Source organism: Thunnus thynnus, chromosome 8 (genome assembly GCF_963924715.1).
Source record: "Thunnus thynnus chromosome 8, fThuThy2.1, whole genome shotgun sequence".
NCBI classification, from domain to species: domain Eukaryota; kingdom Metazoa; phylum Chordata; class Actinopteri; order Scombriformes; family Scombridae; genus Thunnus; species Thunnus thynnus.
The window spans coordinates 25987774-26001570 of NC_089524.1; the positions used below are offsets into that span (position 1 = coordinate 25987774).

Consider the following 13797-nt stretch of genomic DNA (forward strand, 5'->3'; position numbering starts at 1 on the left):
GAAGAGCGCTGATGTTTAAAGAGATTCAGTATGTTGTGCTGTCTGTTTTCACATTATGCCTACGAGGTCTAAACAACAGTCTATTTGATATTTCTCTCACCAGTGAGATCAATCAGGCAGAACTGTAGACTAAACACAAACACATAGTCTCACTCAACTATATTAAGTTTATTGCCATATCCCAGTTCACCCAACTATTAATCACATTCAAATTGCTTATGTCAGATCTTCAAGATGTGGAACAAGGAGTTGTATGTAAGAGAACAACAAGATGCTTACGAGTTTTTTACTAGCCTGGTGGACCAGCTTGATGAACATCTCAAGGTACAACACACATACACCACACAAATTTAAAAAGAAAACATTATGTGCCCCATCTAAGTACATGCATTTGCTAATGGCTTATGATGATGTTATTAACGATGAAACTCCCCTCCACCAGAAAATGGGTCGAGAACAAATCTTCAAAAACACATTTCAGGGAATCTTCTCTGACCAGAAGATTTGTAAAGACTGTCCTCACCGGTGAGCACACATTTATTTTGTTTTTTTCAAAATTCAGCACTATGGTTTCACTTTGAGACTCATTGTGGATAATGTTCGACCTTTGACCTTTTCATTGCATAGGTATGAGCGTGAAGAAACATTCATGGCATTGAACCTTGGAGTAACATCTTGCCAAAGTTTAGAGATCTCATTAGACCAGTTTGTCAGAGGAGAGGTGCTAGAGGGCAGCAACGCCTACTACTGTGAGAAATGCAAGGAGAAGGTCCGTAATGAACTCTGCATGCTTTTATTCTGCTACACTGAAATCACGTGTGCTTACGAATGTGTACATTTCTTTTTCCTCTGCACAGAGGACCACAGTGAAGAGGACATGTATCAAATCCCTGCCCAGTGTTCTCTGTATCCACCTCATGCGCTTCGGCTTTGACTGGGAAAGCGGACGCTCCATCAAATATGACGAACAGATAAGGGTACGGACTATTTATAATCCCAAGATTACATACCTTTATCCATTGATTTTGGCACAGCACCCAATAGCTCCCCCAAACGCCAGAATTTTCTCCCAGCTCACTGTTAAGTTTTAAAATGAACACAATCTAACTTTCAGAACACTGATAGTGAACTATTTGGCTCTGATACAAAGGCAGGGAATGTATCTTCACCTCACTTGTTGAAACAAATACAATTTGGTTTACGTCTGTATGTTTGTTGTCGGTGCGCAGTTCCCCTGGGTGCTGAACATGGAGCCTTACACCGTCTCTGGAATGGCTCGTCAAGACTGCAGCGGAGAGGGAGGCGAGGGGCGAGGTGATGGGACATCAGGAGGGTCACCCAGGAAGAAAGTCACCATTTCTGAGAACTACGAACTTGTGGGAGTTGTTGTCCACAGTGGTCAAGCGCATGCGGGACACTACTACTCCTTCATTAAAGATAGACGGTAAGAGACGCTGCATCATGCACAAAAGTTTCCCCATCTTTTATTATAGGATAAAACACATCTAAGGGGCTAATGTTCTCTGAAAATTTAAAACATTTATGGTTTTATGTGCGTTTTGGAGCCACATGCTGCAGAGCTCTCCCTCTTTCCAGGTCCTGTTCCTACTTTATGTGAGAGGCACATAACCAGTGATTAGTGGAGCACATTAATCTATTGCTTTAGTTTTCCAGGCAGAATTTACAGGACCTCCTTGGGGCACATGAATGCAGCATCAGATTTTGTTTGGGCTCCTGGTCTAGTTTGTAAGCGTCTCCACATGTCTGGCTCTGGATGACAGGAATGCTCACTGGAGAAGTGGAACGTAAAGAGACCACAGAAGCTCATATTTGGCACTAGGCTCTTGCACACTCGCTTGTTCCTATCCCCACTTAAAATTACAACAAAGAAAGTTTGTTCTCAGGAAGTTGATCTTATTCCAGGAAACTTCACACATTCTGGAGCTGCTTTGAATTCAGTTCTCCTGTATGTCAGATCTATAAATGTTTAGAGCTTTAGACAATGACAGATCTTTTCAAAGTCACCAGACAGGCTGGTTAGCGTACAGGTGAACAACACGTCCTGGTGACAAACCTACACTGCAGTATGTTGACCAAGTCTTGTGAGAAAACGGACCAACTGCCACAGAGTCACTCAGTCTCTTTGTTTTGGTGTTCTTGATTTATTACTTGTTTAAGCAAATGTGAAATTTTTCTTTACACCTCCTATGCCCTCCTTCTACCTCTCTGTCTGTCTTAGTGGTAGCGCCCGTGGACGCTGGTACAAGTTCAACGACAACGTGGTGGAGGAGTTTGATATGAACGATGAAACTTTGGAATACGAGTGCTTTGGAGGAGAGTACCGCCCCAAAGTTTATGACCAGTGTAAGTAAGATGCATTAACTCTGACATCAGTTTAACAACGTGCATTCAAATGCTCAACTTAAATATCCCCTTCATAAAAATACTCTGAATAATCATTTGTGTCTGATGTGGTTTTTCCACATAAAAATTAAATAACATTGTTTCAAATTCTCAAAATAACATCTTCTCCTTGAAAAACCCATGAATATGCAAATATTTTTCGTTCCAAAAGTTTAAATGCTAGCCACAAGATGTCTCCTACTTCACTGTAGTAGGGACTTTAAAAATATGTGAAACTCAACACACAATAACCTTTGATTTGTGTGTCTGTGTGTGTGCAGCAAACCCATACCCTGACGTGCGGAGGAGATACTGGAACGCCTACATGTTGTTCTATCAGAAGATCAGCGACCAAAACTCACCTGTCCTGCCCAAAAAAAGCCGAGTCAGCATCATGAGGCAGGAAGCTGAGGACCTTACACTGTGAGTGAACTTCCCACCATTCACTATATTCACCTCATAAACATTCTGATTGGGTTACTGATAATGTATCAGTCACCGTCTCTCACATCAGTTTGCAGCAGTCAGAAGAATAATAAGACTGTAGGTCTTCTATCTGCCACTGACAGCTTCTGTCTCATGTATAGTGTTTAAAACCAGTTTTGTACGTCAGACAGACGTCAGAGCCTTTTTATGAAACATTACAGCCATCAAACACACATTCACATGTAATTAATTTTTTGGAGATTATTTATACATGAACTGGCCAACTGTGTCTGTAAAAAGAATCTGTATTTACAGTAGGACCAGTGCCACAAAACCTAAACAGTGCATCTCCCATTATCTCTAAGCTACGTTGTCTCTATATTTCCCAGGTCTGCCCCATCCTCTCCTGACGTTTCGCCTCAGTCCTCTCCTCGCCCCCCAAGGGCCAACAACGACCGCCTCACCCTCCTCACCCGCCTGGTCCGCAAGGGAGAGAAGAAGGGCCTGTTTGTAGAGAAGATGCCTGCCAGCATCTATCAGGTAAAGTGGCATAAAGCTGCCTGTGTGGAACTAAAAAATAACATGGAGGCCATATTGAGGAAAGTCTGTCTCCAAACCATATGAACATTTGTTCTGTTAGGGAATCAGCCAAAATGTTTAAAAGCTATGGCAGTGTCTGACTTCTCCATTTTTCTGTTGTGTAGATGGTGAGAGATGAGAATCTCAAGTTCATGAGGAACCGAGACGTCTACAACAGCGACTACTTCAACTTCACCCTCTCCCTGGCCTCCGTCAATGCAGTATGTGTTTCTACTGTTAATGTTTGACTGTATATACATACAAAGAGGAGCTGCACAGAGAGTAAAGCTTGACTTATAATCATAGTTATCCTTATTCATGAATATTTCACATTTCAGGAAGCAAATATTTTATTCCACATTTATATTTGCATGTTTTTACTTTTCCCCCCTTTCTTGTGTATCTTTTAAAAAGTAGCATCTACATTTCCCCTGTTTTCACTCTTACCATCTTTAGTGATCTATCATTTAAATAATGTCTCTTCTGGTTCTTTTTTCCCCACCAGAACTGTTTTTTCAATTCAGTTTTCAGTTTGGTCACATTTTGATCATTCAAATCTTGAAGTGGTGACATGCCTATAATGGTAACATACCATCACTGTATACAGTGTTACAGCAATGTGTTAAACTACATGATAATTTATCATAAAAAACATTAAATAACAGCGATTCATGTATGATTATCAGTTTCCATTTGACAAAGATGTTTTAAAAAATGATGCATGTTTGTGTGTTACAGACAAAGCTGAAGCACGCAGACTACCAGGCCATGGCCAAAGAGAGTCTTCAGCTGGCTGTTCACTTTCTCTTCCACACCTACCTGCACACCAAAAAGAAACTCCGGTATGAACGCACATATTTACATCCACATGTATCAAAATGATCCCTCATGACCTGCAACATTATGTCTTGATGATCACACTTCTTTTTATCTCTCTTTCACTCTTTCTGTCTCTCTCACATGCTATTGTTCTGTTAATCTCCTGCAGGGTGGACACAGAGGAGTGGATGGCGACAGTGGAGGTGTTGCTGTCTAAGAGCAGTGAAGCATGCCAGTGGATGGTGCAGTACCTGGTTGGACCAGAGGGGAGAGAGATCACCAGGTCAGTGCTTGTTGTCCAGCTGCTTAACCCCCAGAGCTGTCACATGTGTTTGTTTCCCTAATGTGATATATGATCCTATATGTGGTATGTGCAAACTAAATGAAGAAATTATCAGCATAAACATTTAATCTAGTATTAATCTAGTATTTTCAAATAATTACAACACTTTAACATTAACTTCATTGTAATGGTTTGACAGCCAGTTCCTAGATCTGAGCTTGTCTAAAACAAACTCCAGCTGCTTCAAAAAAGGTTTAAAAGCTCTCTCTGTTCATCAGACTGCAATTACAATCACAGTTTTAACTCTGCAGCAAAAATCACTTCTGCTTTATATAGTTCCTGAAATATCAAGCATGGACATACTGTATGTTTCTGAGGGGGATTTGTGTTTTATTTGCAGGGCCTTGGCCTGGGTCTAATCACTGCAGCATTTTTGTAGCTGTCCTAGTGATATGCGATACTACAGACTTGGCAGCTGCCAGCATTGCTCCCTCAGTCTAATCAATGCACATTCAACTCAGGGTCAAATCATTCCACCCTTGTAATGCTGCTGCAGCCACCAAGGCTCCACTCTCTTCCTCTGAAGTGCACATACAGTCCAACATAATCAAGCTTTACCAGAGAATATAACAGCCATTAGCTCTTTATGATAAATTTAATTTACACAAACACACACATCATCTGAGCCTCTGGAGTACTTTTGAACACACTTACAATTGCATCAGTATTGACAGCGGGAGTATTAAGAACACCTGTGTGTGTGTGTGTGTGTGTTGCTCACTGTCTGGATGCCGATTGGCTGAAAGAGCAGGTTACTCTCTGGAATGTAAACATTAAGACCCAGAGGATAGTTTCCCAAAGTGGGCGTGTGTTTTTAAGAAAGGTGTGGTCTTGTACTACTCTATGTTCAGGCATGGGGTGATCATATGGTCCTAAGACATGATTGGTTCTCGAAACATCGGCCGTTTCAGGCAACAGTACACCCCAGCCCCCTTCACACACCACACACCCCTTCCCAGAGAAAGGAGATACAATATGTCACACTCAGCTGTGTGTATCAAGGCCAGAGCTGCAGCACAACAATAAGTGTTTTCTCTCAAACACATCTTGTTTTAACTGCATTTCCTTATTTTTCCAATCTAATTTCCCACCTTGTCCCCACTCTCAAGTTACTGAGGATGCTTAAACATTATCAGACTTGTGTTTTCTTCTTGGTTTCAATTCCATTCATTTTGCTAATCTTTTAAAATTGCAATACTGAATATCTTTATATTTTCTTTCTCCCTCTCCTCAGGGTTTGTCTGTTGGAGTGCAGCGTGAGGGAAGTGAGGCTGGTGGTAGCATCCATCCTTGAAAAGACTCTGGAGAGCGCTCTTCACTTTGGAGACCCGGGAGTGGACGGCCTGACTGATGCCCTGCTCTCCTTATTGGACAAAGACGTTCCTGAGAATGTGAAAAACTGTGCGCAGTACTTCAGCCTCTTCAGTAACTTCGCTCAGAGGGTAATTAAGCAAAAAAAGCAACAAATAAGTAGATCAACTTTTCTACACTGTTAGTTCTCCAAGTATAAATGAGTTAAATCCCAGTGAATGATTTTTTGAGTTGTCTCTCTTTCTGTTCCCTCTCTCAGGGTTGCGGTCCTTGTCAGTTGTTGTTGAAACATTCAGCTTATCGCCGGATGCTCATCTTCCTGTTGGGACCCAACAGGCAAAACAACCAGGTACAACTTAATAATATACAGTTTGTAATAGTACATCTTGATTCAAAACACAGTGATACTTTCACTCTGACTCTGCAAGTTTTTTTGAAATGGCTGGTTTCGTGGAAAAAAAGAAAGATTAGCTCTGTGATGGATTAACCTGTGTCTAGACTGCAAACGTAGTGTGAGCAGCAGAGCAGCAACAGCATCAAGTGCTCTGTCTGTGTGTCTACACTGGAGGAGTTCGGGTACAGTGTAGGTCACCTGCGTGTTGGAAATGCTCAGAGCCCAATACTGACTGTAGTGACATGCGTAAAATAGAGGAAAATAGACTTGAAGCATAAATGAACACCTCAGGTTGCGGTTATGCCCGTGAGACATGGCTGAGACACAGCCTGCACGGAGGGGTGTAGACAGCTGCATACATTAAAATGAGAGCGTATCTGTTATGTGTGACGTGTGTGTAAAACGTGTCTGACACACTTGCTGTCTGGACATGGGGTTAGGATGATGGTGGGGGCCCCCCTTTGCTGTAAAATTACTCAATTCTATCTTTTTAAGTTATTTGAAATTTTGAAATTTGCAGCTCAAGAGCAAGCAGTGTTGAGGCTGAACTAGTTACTATGTCTGTCACACAGAAAGTCAAATAAGATATGCTAGGAAGCTTTAGCATGAGCCCACTACCGCCCAGCGCTACGTTGAGTGCATATGTAACTTCTGTAGTCAGAGTTTGCTTTTCAGCCGAGCCGGATGACAAACAAAGCAGGACATTGGAAGTCTGCTAAAGCCATGCTAGCAACCTCCGGCTACCTTTGGAAAAATTACTTTTACTTTGCTAGGAAACTTAGACATGATAATACTGTTCTGAAACATCTCAACTGTGCAACAGTTGGTTCTTCCCATTTCCATTCAGGTTCATAGACTGCCATATACACAAGTCCTTTCTAAATCTGCGTTCTTGTCTGTACTTGTGTTCTTGTGAAACATCATCAGTTGCAGCCCAAGTATGGTTCCAATTCAAAGTGCACATCCAGCCAAGTACAGTCCAAATGCCTGGATGTGTACATGCTCCGCCCGTTTTATCAAGGATACATCGGGAGCTGGTTTTTGTGGACTTGGGACAGCCTAGTATCCCAGAATGCATTTTGCTCCAATTGACAGCAATGGCAGAGATTTTGAGCCAGCCTGAAAGCTGTTGGGAATTCTATTGTAGGGCTGTTAATATTTTTCAGGTGAGAAAGTAACAGTATAGATTCCCAATATGTGATCAGTCTATCCAAATAACACCTATTTGCAAATATGCTTCGACGTTTTCGGAGATATGAGGAGCCACTGACCAGGTGATACTGGTCATCTCAGCTGCCAGCAGCCTGACTACTGAGATGATCAGCCGGTCAGTGTCCATCGTCATCCCAGAGAAAACATGATCCGATGAACTGATCTGTGCAGCTCTTTGGCGATTTATCACTGGCTGTAATGTCTCCGTAGCATTTAGATATGATATAATTCCTTTTAGAAGATAAATGTTGGTCTCACAGATGAAATCCAACAATTATAGCTGCCACATTAGTTTCTCCGAATGTAAAGTGAAGCTTCCTGTTTTTACTGGACAGAACAACAACGCTGCCTTTATAAGTACAGATATTACCACTTTTCAGTAAATATGAATGTATTAAAATGAACAGATCAGTCTATATTCAATTTTGTTTTAGAGCTACATAACACTTTGGACAGACTGAATAACATAATTTACTGCATCTCTCTGTCAATGAGGTTATTTTTTTTGTGAGAAAAAAGTGTTAGTGGAGCTTTGAGTTGTGTTGAAGCTAAGCTGGTGTTGTCAGCAAGTACACTGCTGTTCCAATGGCAGAATGATCATACTGTATCCTCCCATCCTCAGAGGTTTGTTCTACCAAGTCGAACTTGCCAAGTCCGAACTTGCAATCGTGAAAGGCCCAATGTCTTCTGTCCTCAGCTTGAGCCGTTACTCCATGTAAAAATGCAGCATAAGGGAACTTGCATTATTCATTAGGTCATATTCCGATTGGCTGGGGGTGAAGGTGGCGGCCACACCTCCAGCCAATCAGAGTAGGTGACTATTAATAATACCAATTTTATGTAAATAGCTTCTGAAACTGCCTGTTGGAAGACAGAGGGGAATCTGGGCTGTAAGGAAAGATAGATTTAGAGAAATCTAAACAACTTTTGGTGGATAAAATGTCACAGATATGTTTGTCACTCATTGTATGTCACTTAGGAAATGAGCATTCAGAAAATATTCTAAATGTAAATGCAGTTTTGAAATGTTAGTTGTTTTAATAGATTTTGAATATATTACATGTTTAAAAATAGAAAAATGTTGATCAAAAATACAAGAGTGAAACATAAATAATGACTGTTGCCTTTACCCACATGGAAAACTATTGGGAGTCAAGTTAGTTCAAAATATTCTGCAACGTTTCTGTTCCGTGTGTCTCTACAGAACCGGCGGTGGAGTCCAGCTCAGGCTCGGGAGTTTCTTCACCTCCACAGCACGCTGGCCCTCATCACTCTGCACTCTGACCTCGGCTCCCAGCGGACACAAGGTGAGACACTTACAATCAGCTCTTTTTCTCACATGCATGAACACACGCAGAAGGATCGATATTATTTCTACAGTCCAGTTCTTGGTCTGATTGGTTTGTCACCTTTTGTTCGCCGTAGCTCCAGGAGGTTTTAAGCTCCGTGTGAGTTGCGTCCCGTCCTCCACCCCTCTCCTCCCCCTCCACGCAGACATCCTGGCCTCACTCTTCACTCCAGAGGGGCAGCCTTACCTTCTAGAGGTAACATACAAACCATCAACTCACAGTATTTTGAACTTTTTTCAGATTTTATTTAAATTTTGATCGAGACTAATGACACAGTCAGAATCTGTTTGACTGATGACTGTTGTTTTGTTTTTGTGAATATCCACCAGGTGATGTTTGCGATGCGTGAGTTGTCGGGCCCCCTGGCTCTCCTGATAGAGATGGTGACCTACTGCTCGTACTGTAACGAGTCCTTCTCCCTGGGAGTGCTGCAGTTACTCAAGGTAAAAAACTTTAAGAACCCTAAAGAGGTTAATGTCAGAGCTTTTAGACATTTTGTCAGTTATGAGTATTCTTCATTTCAAATCTTTGTGTCTTTTAGACCCAGCTGGAGACGGCTCCACCTCATGAACTGAAGAACATTTTTCAGATGCTGCAAGAGCTTCTAGTGAGTGACATTCATCAGTGACCTTTAACCTATTGATCTATCACTTCATATCTGTATGATCACTATTATAATCAACTTTGCTAACTTCAGTTCATTCTTTTACTTCAGGTAGTGGAGGACTCTCTGCAATCCCAGAGACTCAAATATGCGTTTGAGTCAGAGAAAGGCCTGTTAGGTATGTCTTAGTCTTTTTTTTATTGTTGTGTTTCTCTTATTCATAATGTTGGTAGACTGCCATGCCACTTGGCAGCATCTTTGTTTTTTTTCGGGTATTAAAAGGATTCAGTGAATGTATGAAAAAAACCAACTGAGCTCTTTGTCTTCACAGCTTTGATGCACCAGAGCAACAACGTGGACAGCAGACGCTGCTACCAGTGTGTTAAGTTCCTGGTCACATTAGCACAGAAGTGAGTACATCTAAGGGTCAGAGGTCATGGTTTTACAAGAAGAGAAATTCTCTTAGATATACTCCCTTGCAGGTGATTCTTTGATGATATTTTGGCAGACAAAATAGACAACACATAATTCTGAACCTCCTTTCACTTTTCCTGCCAGGTGTCCCCCAGCCAAGGATTACTTCAAGGACTTGTCTGGTCACTGGAGCTGGGCAGTACAGTGGCTGCAAAAAAAGGCAAGCTTAAATATTGTGTCACCAAATACAGCAGAGATATACATTTTAAATTGTGACCATTTTTTTCTAATTATCCTGTATGCTGATTGTGATTTGGATTGTACTTCCTCAGATGACTGAACATTACTGGACTCCACAGAGCAACGTCTCCAATGAGACATCCACCAATAAAACCTTCCAGCGCACAATCTCTGCACAGGTACACACACACAGAGAAATACTGCGTATCATATGACCCCCTCCAGTTACATTTTCTCCTCTGCTCCTGACATAATTCACTCCTGTCTCATTTTGTGTGTGTGTGTCAAACTCTGCAGGATACCCTGGCCTATGCTACAGCGTTGTTAAATGAGAAGGAACAGTCTGGCAGCAGCAACGGCTCTGACGGCAGCCCAGCCAACGAAAACGCCGACCGCAGCCTCCGACAGGTAGCCCTCAACTTCACATACACGCCTCTTAAATTACTCACAGTGTTACAGCAGCACATGCTGAGAAGAAGAGAACAAAATTGGAACATCTCACCGGCTTCTGTCAGGAGCTGTAAAGGCCTCCCACGGTTGTTATTAGTGGTGGATTTCATTCTTTTTCTGACTCATGCTGTGCTTGTCAGGATGCCCACACTACACAAGATTGTCAGAATTGTTCTGCCGCAGGCATGAACACTGCAGATAATGAGCGTGTTGTTTACAAGTTATAATCCCACTGTCACTGCCTAGCACATAGATGATTCACCGTTTGTTCCCTTTCTTCACAAAAACACCACATTTCTCACATTAAACGCGCACCTTTTCTCTCTCACAGGGGTCAGAGTCTCCCATGATGCTCGGTGATTCAAAGAGCGATCTAGAAGACGTGGACCCCTAGCTCCTCCACCAGCAGGATCCCTCCATAAGGAGAGGCAGCACAGCTCCGGGCAGCCATTTGAAAGGGCTGCACTTCGCCTCTGATTGGTCAGGACATTTAGGACTCCACAACAAGCCAATCAGAACAATTATTCTCTCGGTCGCTACGGCAACTAAGGAGCTATGAATAAATCATAAATTACTTCCTTTCAGACCAGCCAAGGCGATGGTGGAGATGCATTAAGGGCAGCAGAGTTGATTACGGGGGAAGTGCAAAATCTTCCACAATCACGGATGACTTCAGTTTATCCTTTTATTCATTCATTCACTCAGAATGACAGCGAGGTGGAGGATGGGTTTGGGTTGTGTTTTAACAATTTTCTGCTCATATTTGCCAATGTATCTACATAGACATTCATATTGTAAAGATTTGTTCCATAGATGTAATTTCCGATGTAAGATAATATTTTAAAGTCTCCTGTGCTCAACTCCACAGCCATGCAATTGCAAGAGGTCACGTTAGTCGCTCTAGAGGAACTTGGCGTACAGACAGTGCGTGTGCACTTGTACAGAAACATCTCTACACACAAGCACTTGGGAGGGGTGGGGTTAAGTATGCACTTTATAGTCCAGCCCAGTCTATTGTGACGTACAGCAGCACCGGTCAGTTCCTCTAGAGCCTCCTCGTGCTCGTGTCCTCTTCTTCTTTTGCTTTTAACACTCAAGATCTATTTTCAGTGCCACTTCTGCAGACACATGGAAGCCCTGATAGCAAGCCACTCTGCCTGTGACTTGACCTTTGACCCCCTGGCGACCATTGTGTCGCTACGGGGACGCAGCGCGGGCAGGGGCCTGTCCTAGAAACAGGACAGATCCCAGCCCTCAGCAAATCTGAAACAAGCAGTGCCAGCCATGGTCAGCACTCTCCCTACTTCTCGCTGACAGGCAGCCTCATGTGCTGGATTTTACTCTTTTCATTGCCGTGTTTTATTTTCTTTGCCACTTTCTTTGACTCTGGACGGATTTGAATTTTGGAGAGGATGTTTAGGGACTCAAGCCTTATGCAAGAAAAAAGCTGATCTGGAAGCCCACAGATCAGTTGTGACTGAGGGGGAGCTCAGGAGCATGTTTTATTTTTTAGGTGCCAAGGGTATACACGCACACACAAAGAATAACACACTATGGTAGAACTTGTGAAAAACATGCAAGCGTGTGTCACATCATTCACTTCACTCACAAACACACAAAGAACAGGTCCTCGCCTCACTGTTACCTCTGCTTTATCAGGTTTGATTTTTTTTTTTTTTTCGATGGAGTTTTCTTTTTGCTTTGCCTTTTGCTTTTGTCTACCTTTGGAAACACAGAGGAGCCTAACCCAAATGTAGCCCGAGTTTTCACTCAAGAACAACATCCCCGTGTAACCATCATCCCCCAATCATCGGGAGACTTGAAGTGCCTTAACCTCCCGATCTCTCCCCCTGTCCCACCTCTGACACCATATTGTCACGTCTCTGTGGAGGTGCGTTAACGTCTTCTCCACCTGTCCTGACCGTGACACCAAACCAGTGTCTCCTGTGGTCAAATAGTCTCACTGTAGTAGTGCAACAGGGCTTCTTCATCTCCCGCTAGACCCAAAACAATACAGGGAATGTCCTCTGTGTGTTGTGACAAAGGATTGTAGAAATGTTACTGTTGGTTGATAATTCTGTGTGTATGGGGGAGAGGGGGGGGTTACCCTAATAAAACAGGGTTGAGGTGACAGGACAGGGTTTTAGTGATGGTCAAATGCTGCTTCTTTTCACTCTGCACTCAAGCAGAGACACTTTGTAGATACTGATTTATGCTAGATAGTTTTAAGGAAGCCACACTTTCACTCAGATGTTCTGAAGACATGAGCTTAAACTAGCTTAGCAGACTAGCTATCAGCTTTAACAGGTCAATGTTTACAGTGTGAGGACCTACGAAGCAATCATGCAAAATGGTTTTCTGTTGGAGTCATCACGTAATCAATCCACTGAGGCTCCTCTGCGTCCTTGCTGTGGGCTCTCGGAGCCTGAGGAGAGGGAAGACATTGTTTTAGCCCTTCCACACATCCCCCCAGCCCATTTTCCTCTCTATCTCACTAGATGTGAATGTCATGTTGTGCTCTCTGGCACATTTGCATGTGTGGCAGTAAGTGGTGGTGAAGTTTGTCTTTTCTGTGTGACGGAGGAAAAAAAAAAAACAGCCCCCTGTGTTGTTTGCTGTGTAATTTGGTCATTAGCACTTACTGTCACAAACACACGCCCCTCCTCTGTGGCTGGTTACGTGCTATCTGATGGAGCTGCATGCAGTCTGTGCCAAGTGATAATTCAGCCGAGAGTCTCTCCTAGGTTTGCCCCTCTGCTACATCACAACTACTTTAAAAAAAAAAAAAAAAAAAAAGAAGGAAAAAACACTTCAGAACAATCTTTTGTTTTAATCCTGGGATGCAGGGAGGGATGGGTAAGTGCGTGGGTATGGATTGGCATCTATACGGGTTTTTACTGTCATTCAATTTTGAAAATTCACTTCTGCCATCACAGGATTCTGTAATGCATGTTAAAACTCAGTTTTAATTTGTACATCAGAGTTTGATTAAGGGGAAATTTGATATAAAATAAACTGGAATGCACAACCTTTTGTAAACATTGTTTTTCATGTACATTTACAGATTGTCACATTATTCATGACTTTATTTCAGGCCAGAGATCTACCTGACATCATGTTGGTGCATCTTAATTTTCATTTGTACATTTTAATTGTAGCCTGCTTTAGGATCTCCACTCAGTACCTCATCCCATGTTATCCTCCAGACAGAGCAAAGTCCGCTATTTAACTTTTGTTGTCTGCATCTTCAGAC

General features: G+C 42.5%; 1 protein-coding gene across 3 annotated transcripts in view; it reads left to right on the top strand.

Annotated features, from left to right (window-relative positions):
• Positions 1 to 13572, top strand: part of usp24 (ubiquitin specific peptidase 24) — a 34807-nt gene extending 21235 nt beyond the window's left edge. For all 3 annotated transcript variants that reach the window (XM_067597504.1, XM_067597505.1, XM_067597506.1), the window contains 23 exons: positions 226 to 324; positions 443 to 525; positions 628 to 769; positions 858 to 977; positions 1230 to 1444; positions 2240 to 2364; positions 2685 to 2826; positions 3219 to 3369; positions 3534 to 3629; positions 4147 to 4250; positions 4397 to 4510; positions 5805 to 6012; positions 6141 to 6230; positions 8692 to 8794; positions 8913 to 9031; positions 9166 to 9279; positions 9378 to 9443; positions 9552 to 9618; positions 9772 to 9850; positions 9999 to 10074; positions 10187 to 10273; positions 10392 to 10502; positions 10876 to 13572. In XM_067597504.1, coding sequence (XP_067453605.1) covers positions 226 to 324; positions 443 to 525; positions 628 to 769; positions 858 to 977; positions 1230 to 1444; positions 2240 to 2364; positions 2685 to 2826; positions 3219 to 3369; positions 3534 to 3629; positions 4147 to 4250; positions 4397 to 4510; positions 5805 to 6012; positions 6141 to 6230; positions 8692 to 8794; positions 8913 to 9031; positions 9166 to 9279; positions 9378 to 9443; positions 9552 to 9618; positions 9772 to 9850; positions 9999 to 10074; positions 10187 to 10273; positions 10392 to 10502; positions 10876 to 10938 — 2574 coding nt within the window. In that variant the 3' untranslated portion in view covers positions 10939 to 13572. The remainder of the gene's footprint in view (positions 1 to 225; positions 325 to 442; positions 526 to 627; positions 770 to 857; positions 978 to 1229; positions 1445 to 2239; positions 2365 to 2684; positions 2827 to 3218; positions 3370 to 3533; positions 3630 to 4146; positions 4251 to 4396; positions 4511 to 5804; positions 6013 to 6140; positions 6231 to 8691; positions 8795 to 8912; positions 9032 to 9165; positions 9280 to 9377; positions 9444 to 9551; positions 9619 to 9771; positions 9851 to 9998; positions 10075 to 10186; positions 10274 to 10391; positions 10503 to 10875) is intronic.
• The last annotated feature ends 225 nt before the right edge of the window (positions 13573 to 13797 follow it).